The sequence below is a fragment of the Felis catus genome, chromosome A1, assembly GCF_018350175.1.
Source record: "Felis catus isolate Fca126 chromosome A1, F.catus_Fca126_mat1.0, whole genome shotgun sequence".
In the NCBI taxonomy this organism is placed as follows: Eukaryota; Metazoa; Chordata; class Mammalia; order Carnivora; family Felidae; genus Felis; species Felis catus.
The window spans coordinates 232234293-232249516 of NC_058368.1; the positions used below are offsets into that span (position 1 = coordinate 232234293).

The 15224-nt window shown below is 41.5% G+C and overlaps 1 protein-coding gene across 9 annotated transcripts in view; it reads left to right on the forward strand.

Moving 5' to 3' along the window:
• The window catches only part of SEMA5A (semaphorin 5A), a 483514-nt gene that overhangs the window by 380607 nt on the left and 87683 nt on the right, over nucleotides 1-15224 (forward strand). For all 9 annotated transcript variants that reach the window (XM_023239575.2, XM_023239573.2, XM_023239601.2 and 6 more), the window contains one exon: nucleotides 9709-9826. In XM_023239575.2, coding sequence (XP_023095343.1) covers nucleotides 9709-9826 — 118 coding nt within the window. The remainder of the gene's footprint in view (nucleotides 1-9708; nucleotides 9827-15224) is intronic.

Here is a 15224-nt window from a genome sequence, read left to right on the forward strand (position 1 = left end):
AATCTTCTAGTAGATTTTTTGGTACTTGACACACGCTATACAGTACAACCACATTTTTCTTGCCTAAGCAAAACCCCAACACTTTATTCACATCCGTATACTTTCTGGGAGCCTTAAGGAAACCGTGGCCCAGCCATGCTTCTCTGCTTATCTTCCCGATCATGCCACATGCACATGACTGTCATCCTTCCTGGGGCCATCATAACCAGGGAGACTGTTCTCACTTGTCTAAATTCCAACTCCATTCAAGAGCCAGCCTACACATGACATCTCCCTGGAACTCTCCTGGCCGACCTCTCCCTCCTCTGACTCCTATAGCGCCCACTGTCTGAGCTTCTAACTTAATAGCTAACCCTCCTTATGTTGTTACGCAACGTTCATGAACCGGTTCTTCCTCCCTCACGAGACCCCAGGTTCCTTCCTGGTCTTTGGGTCTTCGACACATGGCATTATGCCAGGTAGTCAAAAAAATCGTTGTGAATCTATCCAAATGTGTATTTAAAATACTTTGTACCAGGCCGCCTGGGTGGCCCAGTTGGTCAAGCATCCGACTTCGGCTCAGGTCATGATCTCGTAGTCTATGGGTTCCAGCCCCACGTCGGGCTCTGTGCTGACAGCTCCGAGCCTGGAGCCTGCTTCGGATTCTGTCTCCCTTTCTCTGCGCCCCTCCCCTGCTCACACTCTGTTTCTGTCTCTCTCAAAAATAAACATTAAAAAATAAAATAAAATGAAATAAAATAAAATAATACTTTGTACCACTTACTACAATACACTGTGGTGTGCCACATTGCCTGGTTAAATAAAGAGCCCACGGCATTTACACATTTAGTATTTTTGGGATAGAGTGTTTTCAAACACCCCAGAAGTCGATATCATATAATATACAATAATGTCTAGGGATTAATTGGAATAACTGTATGTATTCCACCCCCAAAATAACTTTGTTATTTACTACCTGATGTAACTTAATTCTCAAAATATTTTCTGTGAGGTGATTATTATCATTCCAATTTCACAGAGGTACTCATTGGAGAAAAGATGTGTTCCAGCTGGATTTACCAACTGAAGGACGTGTCGGTGTCTTACAATGCATTCCTCAAGCAGTTTATTGTCTAATTAGAATTTTCTTTCAGTCTTATTTCTAGTAAGACAGTGTTTTTCATGCCAACCTTAAAAAGAAGATTCTGAAGTATATAATGACATCGGTCATTAGGAATAAGATACTTCAGATTGTTTTAGAAATTAAGGTAAAGATCATTCATGAACAGAGAAATCCACCTATCCCACTACTATCATGATCGTAGAAATAAGTACTGGTGTTTGACACATGGTTTTTGCCCAGTATTTTAAAGTTTGCAGCACTTACTGGGAAATGCTGTCTTGAACGGGGCTCTGGGCTCTGCCCATTCCACTCCTCAAGCTCCAATCAAAGTCTAGCCTCCATTTATCTTCCTTTAAATTCTCCAATTCCCTCCCACCAAAGTGTCCATCCACCTCGCTGTCAAATGTCCTGTTTTTCCAAAGCTATGTGAAATGGATCACTTCTATCCGTCTCAGTTTAAATGCCACCTAAGTCAAGTATTTCCTGACCCCAGACCCCTCCATCCAAACAGGGCTTCTCCTTTGGGATTTTACTTTGCTGATGGTTCTTGTTGTATCAGTGTAGTCGATTAGTGTTTATTGCCTTTGCCAAATGATAAATTCTGTGGGTACAGTGACTGCGTCTGCTTTGCTGACCCTGGCACCCCCACCATTTTCAGTCTGGCTCATGGCAGGTGCTCCTAAGTATGTACCAAATGAAGGAATGATTGGGACACTTTTAAAAGCCCATGTTTTATGAATGCACTTTGTTAATATGGCCAAAATTCTTAAGATCAAAAATAAGCTGATCTAATGACAATTAGTGTAACAGTAACAAGTCAGATAAAGTCATTGATACTTAGATAATCTAACATGCAAGAGATCATACTCAGTAATTAGCTCCCACTCTCTAGAAATACAGTGAGAAGATTTTAATGAATACACCTCTTTTCCCTATTACTCAAATTAGCAAATAGCATAACTGCACACTTTAAAATTTAAAGGAAGAGTTTAGAGGAAACAACAGATGTTGGCAAGGATGTGGAGAAAGAGGAACCCTCTTGCATTGTTGGTGGGAATGCAAACTGGTGCAGCCACTCTGGAAAACAGTGTGGAGGTTCCTCAGAAATTTAAAAATAGAATTACCCTATGACCCAGCAATTGCACGACTAGGTATTTATCCAGAGGATACAAGAGTGCTGATTCATAGGGGCACATGTACCCCAAAGTTTATAGCAGCGTTATCAACAGTAGCCAAATTATGGAAAGAGCCCCAATGCCCATCAACTGATGAATGGATAAAGAAGATGTGGTGTGTGTGTGTTCTCACACACACACACACACACACACACACACACACACAATGGAATACGACTCAGCAATGAAAAAGAACAAAATCTTGCCATTCGCAACAACGTGAATAGAACTGGAAGGTATTTTGCTAAGTGAAATAAGTCAGTCAGAGAAAGGCAGATACCATATGTTTTCACTCATGTGTTGAACTTGAGAAACTTAACAGAAGACCATGGAGGAAGGGAAGGGGAAAAAATAGTTACAAACAGAGAGGGAGGGAGGCAAACCATAAGAGACTCTTAAATACAAAGAACAAACTGAGGGTTGATGGGGGGGCAGGGAAGGGGAACGTGGGAGATGGGCATTGAGGAGGGCACTTGTTGGGACGAGCGCTGGGTGTTGTATGTAAGTGATGAATCATGGGAATCTACCCCCAAAGCTAAGAGCACACTGTATATACTGTATGTTAGCTAATTTGATCAAAAATTATATAATAGAATGAATCAATAAATAAAGGAAGAGTTTAGTTAAATATTAATATCACTGTCTTGGAAAAGAGAGAGTAGTTTATCCTTCTCCAAGAACTAAGGCCTGTCTGTGAATATACATTTAGCTCTATACGTATTCGTCCATAAATGTGTTTTTAAATTAAACCTTAAGATTCTGACCAGCATATGTTCTGAAATCAGAGACTTTCAAACACCAAGGAAATCTATCAAATGAGGATAATCTAAGGTTATTAACCAAGTAAGGAAAATTTGTTATTAAAAAGACTCCTCATCCACACAAAAAAACATTTCAAAGTGAAGAAAAGCCACCTTCATATGGCCACATTAGTAAGACATCTGTGATCCTGCATGCGGTGTCTTTGAAAGACCTACCTTCCCAAAGTAATAAGTTACGATGATTGTTTTTTCTGGAAGTACACTTTAGCGGAAAGGTAGAGCTCATCAGAATTTTGCCACGGTATGAAATATTTTGACTGAGGAAAACATTTATATATAAATGGAATTTTTAATGAAGGGGCATTTGTGCTTATAGAGAAGTTTTTACTAGTTTAAGGGATAAGAGGCATGTTAAGAATGCGCCAAGCCGTCAACATTATCGGAAGAAAGATGTTTTTACAAGCGGCTTTTCATTTAAAACAGCTTAAAATATCCTGTGTAACCTTGTGGCCTTGTTTCACTTCTGCAGGCAGATTTGCAAAGAGAGGCTGGAGGGCCAAGTTAGGGAGTTGGTGGAATTTTCCTGTTTTCAGAATTTGAATTTTGTCTAATGGTCGTGTTGCTTTCGTAAGGAACATGAAAGGGGCACCTGGGTGCCTTAGTCGGTTGAGCGTCCGACTTTGGCTCGGGTCATGATCTCGTGGTTTGCGGGTTCGAGCCCCGCGTCGGGCTCCGTGCTGATGGCTCGGAGCCTGGAGCCTGCTTCGGATTCTGTGTCTCCCTCTCTCTCCACCCCTCCCCTGCTTGCACTCTGTCTCTCTCCGTCTCAAAAATAAATATACAGTAAATTAAAAAAAAAAATGAAAGGGAATTCAGGCCCTTTGAATAATTACGTAAGTGTAGCTCCCTCCTGTTTGCTCACCGCTGTGAAAATGGGATCGTGCCCAGACAGAATTCTGACGTGTGATACATACTATGGCATTCCGGCAAAATGGCTGGTTCAGTAAGACTAGGACACTGTGGGTCAGAACATGCCTTCACAGCCAGGAGGTCGCAGCAGGAAGCAGAAAGGTTCTTGATTCTCACCTGTGTCCAGGTCTGTCTCACAGTTGAGGGGTCTTCAGATTTCCAGAAACTTCCTACAAAACATCTGCCCAGGCATTGTTACTGAGGGCTGATTTGCTTACACCGAGCTTAGTGACAATACGTGAAATATCTTACCTTGTAGATACAAAAATTCACTTTCTTGTCTTTTACACAGTCTTTGGTTTATTCTCATCTTTCTTATTCCCTGAAAAAAAAAAGTTATTAAATCAATTGTGTGTCTTTAAAATAAATTCTTAAAATTGAGAAATTTGGGATATGCTTTATATACAGGGCAAATTCTACTCTATGGAACTGATCATTGAAATGACTTTTTAGTTTTAAAAAGTAAGTTGTTAAAAGATTATATTCCCGGACCTCAAGAACTAGAGATTTCGAGAAGCTGGTGCTCACACTTAGTGTTGTAAACTTGTGTTTAAAAAAGAGGTTGTCTGAATTTGATAGAAAAAGGAAAACAAAACTAAACAAAACATCCCCAGCTTCCTTTTTGTTACTTCTCAGCCCTGGACCTGTTTGTGTTGGTATGAGATTGAGAAGTTTAGCTTAAAAAAATATGTGGTTTTTTTGTCATTGTTACTTGTTTTGATTTTTAGGAGGGAGAAAAGGAGATTTACCAGGAATACATTTCTGGTGGATCACAGTTAGGGAGTCAAATGAAATGATTGATCAAATACGAAAGGACCAGAAGGAATCCTGCATAAATGTTTTTATGATTTTTAAGCATGGAAGTTCTTTGAAAGTATGCACAAAATCCAGATGCTGTGAAGAAAAAGACTCATATAAACTTTACTGCATAAAATTTTAAAACATCTGTATCTTGAGAAAAAAAATACTAATGACAAGTAGGAAAAGTATGTGAAGCATTATGGACAGAGGGTTAATTTTCTAATACAGAAATTATCACTTGCAATGACTACATAAAAATAGTGAAGTCAGTCAATCAAAAAGAAGCATAAAGGAGAAATTGGTTACAAATGGGAAATTTACATGAACAGAAATACAATAATCCATAAATGCACACACACACACACACACACACACACATAATCTTAATCTCACAACTGAGTAAATAGAACAGATGAGTAGAAAAGTGTTTTGATCTATCAGAAAGGGCTAAGTTAACAAAAAAATAGCATCCAGTATGAAATAGGGAGAGGATAAAGAGTTACCCTTCAAATTGTTGACTGGTACAAAATTATTAATACCCATAACTTCTATCTCATAGCTCCACGTATAGAAACTTATCATGTAGAAGATACGTACAGGGGCACCTGGGTGGCTCAGTCGGTTGAACGTCCGACTTGGGCTCAGGTCATGATCGCGTGGTTCATGGCTTCTAGCCCCACGTTGGGCTCTGTGCTGATGGCTCAGAGCCTGGAGCCTGCTTCGGATTCTGTGTCTCTTTCTCTCTCTGCTCTTCCCCTGCTTGCACTCTGTCTGTCTGTCTCTCTCTCAAAAAATAAACATAAAAAAATTATAAAAAATACATATGAAGATGTGCATTACAGCCTTGCTTTTAAAGGATTTAAATAAATGTTCGTTCCTCTGGGTAACAGAATATTGCACAGCCATATAAGGAATAAGGTAGAGCTATATATATACTGACAAAAGAAAATGTCAAAGTATATTTTTTAATTTTTAATTTTTTATTTTTTATTTTAGAGAGAGAAAGAGTATGATGGGGGAGAGGGGTGGGGGGAGAAGGGGAGAGAGAATCTCAGAGCGGAGCCCCTGACGCAGAGCTTGAGCCTACAGCCCTGGAATCATGACCTGAGCTAAAATCCAGAGTCAGCTGCTTAACTGAGACACCCAGGCGCCCCGTCACAGTGTATTTTTACGTGTAAAAAACAGACAGGAGGCTGTGTGTATACTCCCCTTTGTGTGTGTTACATATAATCGTACATATAAAACAACAAAATATATATGTATATGTAGACATATCCATACATGAATACGTATTTGTGCGGAGAAAATGTCCCCAAATACATGAAAGTGTGCATAGTGCCTATTTCTGGGGAAGGAAAGCGTATATTTTGTCCTTGATAACTGTTCTGTTGGAGTTCTCACATGAAAGTACTATGTGCTTGTTAAGGTAATTAAATAAGAAGGCCCTTAGACTGAAGTCGCCTTAAAACCTTGGCAGCTGACCTAAGCAAACCAAAACCGACGCCAGGGTCAACTGCGCTTGAATCTGAGAAAGTGAGACTTCGGAACAAACGATCTCAGTCAACCAGGCTTTTCCAAATAAGACCACCACTTAAGCTATAGCCGATCAAATGATTTCCTTGGTTTGCTGCTGAGTCTCCTCTAGAGGATTCTCTCCCCTAGTTCCTGTCAGGGGAACCTCCTAGCCTGGTGCAGTCAGATTCACAATGTTGACGTACCTCGGTTTACTTTTTAACACGGGCACGGGCACTTAGGATCATGTTCCAAGGAGGCTATGACGACAGGCACTTGTTTCGGCCCCGTTTCCACTCAACCTAGTCCTGCTGTGAGGAGGACCAGTTTTAACCACTTGTCTCTGAACTTCTTTGGGTGGTAAATATATATTACGTAGCAACAATAAATAATAGTTTTATACCATTATTGTTTGATTTATTGTCTTTAGAGATATCTTCCCCTGCTGCGGGACTTACACTTCATCTTTCTCTGCTTTGGTTTCCTCCTTTTAAAGTGATTACGTTTATTTCATTTAAAATAAATGCGGTAGCTAATTGAGGTGTTGTATTTGTAAGGTCCTCTGAGGTCGGGATGAGCTAATAGAGGTCACGGTCTTGGAGCAGTGCTTCATATGTGGTTAACGTATTTGATGCGTTAATCACGATTCTTTTGTATCATTAATATTAGCAATTTACTATTACTTACAGCACCTCCTTGGCCCACATTTGATAGTTATGCTATGATTTCTGGTCCTACTCCTGATTAATTGGTAATCCTCTAACAGATTCTTCCTGCTGTAAGGGGCCCCTTACCTCTAAGAAGACATTAACACTTCCCTGCTGCACTACCTTGCCTTTCTGTGCTTCCATTTCCTGCACGCCTGACCTGTTGGTCCCTTAAGAGACAGGATTCTCCAGTGTTCGATGCCCTGCTTGCCTCTGGGGTCATCTTTTGTATAATTTTGGCTCTATCACTGTCGCTCTGCTTCCCTCCGCCCCTGAACACCCTCTTTTGTATTTATAACATATGGGCCAAAATCTTCATCTAATGGTGCCCCAGTACCTGGTACTGTATGAACTCTCTCATCGAGACAAAGCTAAAATAAAATATCCACGATGTATGTAATAGTTCTGATATAACTGATTGAATATTGTAGTTGGAGCTACATTAAACAACTATTGATTGACAAAATTTTTAATTCATTTTTAAGCTATGGTACCCAAAAGGAAGACTTCCCTAACTTATTAAATTCAAACTAACCATGTTGAAGGGTTTCAGGTGTATTTGCTTGTCCTTGGGCCAATTTCTTAAATCTTCTGTGCCTCAGTTTTCTCCTCTGTAGGTAAAAATAATACTACCTCCCTCATTAGAGTTAAATGTCTAAATGATATAATTTGGTATTTTATAGTAAGTGTTCCGCAAATAACATCTGTAACTAAGGTGAGGATGATGTTGGTGATGGTGGTGGTGACGATGACAGTGATGATGGTGGTGGTGATGATGATGATGATGGTGATGGTAGTGATGATGATGGTGGTGGTGATGGTGATGGTGGTGATGATAGTGGTCATGATGATGATGGTGGTGGTAGTGGTGATGGTGCTGCTAGTGATGGTGGTGATGATGGTGGTGATGATGGTGATGATGATGATGGTGGTGGTGATGGTGGTGATGGTGATGATGATGATGGTGGTGTTGATGATGGTGATGGTGGTGATGATCATGATGGTGGTGGTGGTGGTGCTGGTGATGGTGATGATGATGATGATGATGGTGGTGATGATGGTGATGATGATGGTGGTGGTGATGGTGGTGATGGTGATGATGATGATGGTGGTGATGATGGTGATGATGATGGTGGTGGTGATGGTGGTGATGGTGATGATGATGGTGGTGATGATGGTGATGATGATGATGGTGGTGATGATAGTGATGATGATGGTGGTGATGATAGTGATGATGATGATGGTGGTGTTGATGATGGTGATGGTGGTGATGATCATGATGGTGGTGGTGGTGCTGGTGCTGGTGCTGGTGACGGTGATGGTGATGATGATGATGGTGGTGATGATGGTGATGATGATGGTGGTGGTGATGGTGATGGTGGTGATGATGGTGGTCATGATGATGATGGTGGTGGTAGTGGTGATGGTGCTGCTAGTGATGGTGGTGATGATGGTGATGATGATGATGGTGGTGGTGATGGTGGTGATGGTGATGATGATGATGGTGGTGTTGATGATGGTGATGGTGGTGATGATCATGATGGTGGTGGTGGTGGTGGTGCTGGTGATGGTGATGGTGATGATGATGATGATGATGGTGGTGATGATGGTGATGATGATGGTGGTGGTGATGGTGGTGATGGTGATGATGATGGTGGTGATGATGGTGATGATGATGGTGGTGGTGATGGTGGTGATGGTGATGGTGATGATGATGATGATGGTGGTGATGATAGTGATGATGATGATGGTGGTGATGATAGTGATGATGATGATGGTGGTGATGATGGTGATGATGATGATGGTGGTGATGATAGTGATGATGATGATGGTGGTGTTGATGATGGTGATGGTGGTGATGATCATGATGGTGGTGGTGGTGCTGGTGCTGGTGACGGTGATGGTGATGATGATGATGGTGGTGATGATGGTGATGATGATGATGGTGATGGTAGTGATGATGATGGTGGTGGTGGTGATGGTGGTGATGATGGTGATGATGATGATGGTGGTGATGGTGGTGATGATCATGATGGTGGTGTTGATGATGGTGATGGTGGTGATGATCATGATGGTGGTGGTGGTGGTGCTGGTGCTGGTGCTGGTGATGGTGATGATGATGATGGTGGTGATGATGGTGATGATGATGATGGTGATGGTAGTGATGATGATGGTGGTGATGATGGTGGTGCTGGTGATGGTGATGATGATGGTGGTGTTGATGATGGTGATGGTGGTGGTGATGGTGGTGATGATGATAATGATGGTGGTGGTGGTGGTGATGATTATGATTATGATGGTGATGGTGGTGGTGATGATGATGATAATGGCGATGATGGTGATGGTGGTGATGATGGTGACGGTGGTAACAACATCTCGTACTTTTGAACATTGTAGAATTCTGACTAGCTTTATTCATGACCTCAAAAAGCTCACAGCGGCACATTTAGTTGTTTCCCCTGTATCTTAGGATAAGTATACATATTTCAACCAAAATTAATCACTTGATTTAATTAGATACTTGCTGATGTATGTTGATGGCTTGTTTTCTCGTGTGCAGGCTAAAATCTAGTTTCTTGCAACTAGTTCCCATGTCAATCCCTAAGGGCCAGACTCGCCTAAGCTTATGTCTCTTGTGGGTACGGCTGCCTCTCTGCTGACCTTTGGGTGTGTGTTTGCAGTGCCTGCATTGGGGCCCAGGACCCTTACTGTGGCTGGGACATGGTGATGAAGAAATGCACGAGCCTGGAGGAGAGCCTAAGCATGACACAATGGGAGCAGAGCACCTCCACCTGTCCCGTAAGTGCGCGTGTTCCCCGGCCTCAGAAAGCCCCGCCCTTGGGCACTCAGCTGTCTTAAATCCTAACCCACACGTCGGTGGTGGCCATGCATTTGGGATCTTTCTCGCACACCCAGTGCTCTCTCAACTCATTCAGCTCTTAGTTTCCACCAGAGCCACGTGGGATGTTGCCATAAGCTTTTTTGTCTGCTTTGCAGAGAAATACTTGAAGAGAAAACACTGTTGATTTGGAAATGGGATGTAGTATCTCTGTCTCATTCTTGGATTTTCTCTCCAGAGATTGGTGTGGACTATTTTGCCCTTTTTAGCATGAGTAAAATAGTGACTTCCACACCCATCAATTTCCCTTGGGAGCTATAATTCTAGAAACTGAGATAAGTAGAGCTTTTGAAAAAATAAAGTAAAGGATGCTACTATTGGACACCAGGCGGGACAGTCTTCTGGATCCTGCCCAGGGTCCCGGGAAGGTCTGGGAGAAACAGCACGATGGCCATTCCCGCTGTGAACCCACAGAAGGAAGAGAAACTCATTTCCATTTGGAGCTAGGTTTTCTGAATCTAGGGAGAAAACAATTTTCTTTGCCAATTTATCTCTTTGAGGCTTCACTTGTAAGAACCAGCTTAATTTTTTTTTCCCTTTGTCTTTACAACCCTAAATGCAGTGATCTCAGGTTCTTTTTTCTGTCCTCAGAGAATATGAGCAGGAACTGTTAGCCTCCATATATTTAAAGTGATGAAGTCACTGTGCTGTCACATAGCTGCTGATCTCTCTGACTGTCAGTTCGGGCGCACCTCTGCAAGGCAGAGGTGAGAAGAGAAGAGGCACATTCCGGTATCGGGAAGCCCACGCTGTTTTTCCGACGCAGATGTCCAACGCTGTTTCTTTCCTATGAAGGGACCTACCCTTTCCATCACCTAAACCACATATTCATGCAGCCTCTCCTTCCAGGGGAAGGGGAAAACCAGGCAGTGACATGGGGAAGGCTAGGATTAGTGAAACCAGCATCCTGTCCCAAATGTGGGCACGAGGTAGAAGCCTTTTACTGCAAAGGTGTGTGATCACCACCTCCAGGCTCTGAGCAGAGCTTTACAGATCAATTCGCCGCTAGTCCTTTGGGCTGTTTGGCCTCAAATTTTCTCACTGTTTCTTGAAATCGATTACAAAAATGCCAGTGTTTGTGCTGAGTTCTTTCTCGTTTCTGAATAACACTTTCAAAGCACAGAGATGCTCACCTTGAATCTTTGCAGCTGGAGAAAACAGAAATAGCTGAACTGTCGTTCTCAATTATGGGCGTGTCCCCCCCAAGAACCGGTGCATCTTCTCATAGATGTATGAGCCAGCATTTTAATGGCAAAAAGGGCAGAAGAATGTAGTAACAGTTCTTACAGGAACAGTTCTTCTCAAGCGGTAAGGCTTTCACTCCAAAACACGTGGTTTCGTGGAGATCTGAGACATGCTTAATTATGTGATGGAAAATCGTGACACAGTCACCCACTAGGTTCACAACAAATACATGCGTTGTCTATTTCTACAGGAAAAAAAATGGACATGACCTAACATTTAAAAAGTGGCCAGCGGGTTGTTACGAAAGTTGTCACTGCTGCTGAGAGCGCAGTTTCTATTTCAGATTCAAAGAAGGTCACAGGGTGATACGGACTTGCCCTGATGGGAGGGCTGTCCCTTCACATCTCCGCTTTACAGAACCATCCCTGTTCTCTGTCTCCGTCTGTCTGTCTGTCTCTCTATATACATACATATATGTCTATATACAATATATAATACATACACTTTTGATAAGAATATGCAAAGCCTCCAACAACAGACAGCAAGTTATGTCCCCTGGAGCGAAAGGCAGGACAGGAAGCTATGTAGTTGTCGGATTTAGATAGGCTACCATACAGAATGGGGACTCCCGTAGACCCAACTACTTGTCAAAAGATAAACTGAGGCATATTAGTTTTAAGAGTTTGTTGAACAGAACTCAAATCAGGCAGCATCCAACCCAACAGATAGGAGCTCTGAGGAGTCGTACAAAACAAAAGACTTTTACAGACAGAAATAAGTGGGAACGAGGAAGTTTTTCTAGGCAAAAAAGCAGGTGGCTTATTGCAAAGTTACTTTTCCTTAGTAGATGGCATGGGTCTATCAGTCAGAGGAGCTGGCTACTGCTGCTCAGGCATTTCCTGATTGGTTGAAGATTCCTTTTCTGGGAGAGCCAGCACTGTATGTAATTAGGTCAAATCTCAGTTTGGTGACATGGGACTTAGCATAAGAAATTCCATTTTAGGTCTATAGTTTTGGTTTTTAACAACTATAGTCATCGTACATCTCTTTCTAAAATTCTGTCTCTTAGAAAGAAATGAGCTAGGGGCACCTGGGTGGCTCAGTCGGTTAAAGCATCTGACTTCGGCTCAGGTCATGATCTCACGGTTCGTGGGTTCGAGCCCCCCGTCAGGCACTGTGCTGACAGCTCAGAGACTGGAGCCTGCTTTGGATTCTGTCTCCCTCTCTCTCTGTCCATCCCTCACTTGTGCTCGGTCTCTCTCAAAAATAAATAGACATTAAAAAATTAAAAAAAAAAGACACGAGCTAGATGAAAAGTATTAGCATTATGACAGAGAAGTCTTAGGTATTTTTAAAAGCTATTAAAATGTAATTTTGCTTCTATTTTATTTGTAAATTTTTGACTAAAATAGAAGAAAGGTTTAATTGTATTGGCTAAATCTGTATTTCATCATTTCTGATACACCATTGGTTGTTTTTATTAAGAAAATAAATGTTGCCATGGACTGCAAGATACAAACTGATTTCAGAGATATTTATATATCTTTATATTTTATATATTTATATATCTTTATATTTATATCTCTTTATAGATATATAAATATCTATATATAAATATTTGTATAGATATTTAGATATTTATATATATATCAGTATATATATAGTGTATGGATAGATACATATATGTATACATATACAGCAGTATATATATATATATAGTGTATAGATAAATAGATACTCACACATATACTAAAAAAACTTTGAATCAGTGAAACAGTTTTTTTTATCTACATGTCTATATCCAAAAGAAATTAAGGTTTATAAGCTGAGTGGTTTTCAAATGAGACCAGAGCATCTTATATCCAATGTAAAAACCCAAATGATCGCTAAAAATGGAGACCGTTTTATGGGGAGCTCACATAATGTGGACGACAATGAGGGTAATGCCAGTCTCTGTGGGAAACTACCCAGTCAGTCTTCACAGATTTCAGACCAATGACGTAGCAGAGTTGAGTTCCCCAGTCAGTGTTGCATTCAGAACATGGACAGATCGTCTGCTCTCTAGAGAGTTCCACTGGGTGATGGACCCCTGGAAACCCTCCCAGGGTTTCCCCAGGGACTTAGTGCCAGAAAAGACCTATTTTCTATTGAAAGATCCCTATTTTAAAACATTTATGGATCTCCGTTGTATGGGAGACAAGGCAATAGTGACTGACGTATCGATTAATTTCTGGTGGCTTACGTAATTATAATTGAAAACATTATTCTCAGTTTAAGAGATCTGAACTGCTTGAGCAAGATCTAAATTTACAGGTCTGGAGTGATTTGAATATTATTTATGTCCTGCATAACTTGCAGTGTTGCTTGATGAGGATATTGTAGTCTTAAGAATTGCCCTGAGCTTTATTTATGCCGAACACCGTCCACATTCTTTGTGGGTACCTCATTCCCGGTATACATCATACGATGAGTCCCCGTTCCAAAATCCATCGTGCAATAACCAGCAAAATACGTATACTAAATAAGCACCTCGATGGCTTGCAATAGCTAGCTTCTTCCCAGGACACTGTGTAAATAGCACCTTTAGAGCAAAAAGATCCTTTAGCACGGATTGAACCCAGAGCCTTCCGTTTACATAGCAGCACCGTGGACCAGAGTCTAAGGGGTTGATAGAAGATTCTAAAACTACATTGGGAAAGAAACCAGGACTGAATCCGGTGCTTCTGACATTATCCTCAATCTATAAGACAATGACATTCCCAGCTGTCAACGTCTCCCCAGAGCAGTGGCTGATGGGTTCACCCAATGACAGGTGACCCGGTGGTCACCTTGCATCTTATGCTCAGATAGCCGGTAAGGCATTGTTTCTGAATTTTGTAGTGAAATCTACTGTAAAAGAAGGAAAAGGGAGCTAAGGTTAATTGTGTGTCTACACCATGTGCTAAGTGGCGTGTTAGGCCATTTCAGTGGATTATCTCATTGGATATGCATGATCGCCCCAGGGGTAAGCATCACCGCTTCCGTTTCATGAGTGGAAGACCTGTGGCTCCGAGGCAATAAAGACTGTCCCTATCTGTCTATGTGACTAAGAGGTCACATGCCGTTCCCGCTTAGTCCTCTTCAAAGGTGCTCTCCTTCCCTCGTGTAATTCACTCATGGGGAGAGACTTAGGGAAATTAAGTTGATGTTGTAACATGGAGACAGTCTGTTCCAAGGGGCAGATCCAATATCCTGGTTTGTTACCATCTCTGACCAAAGGTGCGTGAAACTTTGGAAATGCACGAAGGAAGATCTTTTGACTTCTGAAAAAACATCCCAGTAGAAAACAGAAGAGTTCACTTGAGTTATAAGAGAATAATGGTTGGAGTACAGCAAGACCTTACAGGCACACTCCATGGATTTCTGTACCCATCAAATGCATCTACATGCTTGGTTCCTTGGGAATGAATGAGTTGAACATGAGGGATTTAAACGTGGGATTACAGGTTATGCTTGTTAGCAAAAATTGAATCTTACTTAGCTAGCACTTAGAAATCCATTATTTCCTAGGTAAAGGGAAATTTGCTATTATACAGTTATGGATAAATGTGTAAGTACTGGTTTCCACACGACTCCCATCAGGGAAGGATCTAGAATCGCAGAATGAAGTGGCTAAGATCGCAGGCTCTTGATTAGTTTGTTTACACCGATTCTTGGGTCCCTTACAACCAGTACTGTGAATAAATTGAGCCTAATCTGAACCTCAGTTCCCCTGTCTATAAAATGGGATGTAGATACCAAGGACCTTGTGAAGATTCCAGAGTTAACACATAGAAATCACTCGTCACATGCCTGGCATCCACTAAAGTACCTACATGTGGTATATGCTTCACTATGGTTTAGTCGTTAATATCTTATCAAACGAAGCACATACCTCAAAGAGAAAGTCGCTAGGCAGAAACCTGGAGATAGCACAACCACAGATAATATATTCTAGACAGCTTTATTTCTGATTTCTAAAGAAAACTAACAAAATACAAAAGGACGTGCTCGTATGGAGAAGGGAAGCAGCAGAACCCATCCCGTTATTCATGGATCTGTTCCTTAGGCAGATCCTCAAAGTAATGTACTGAG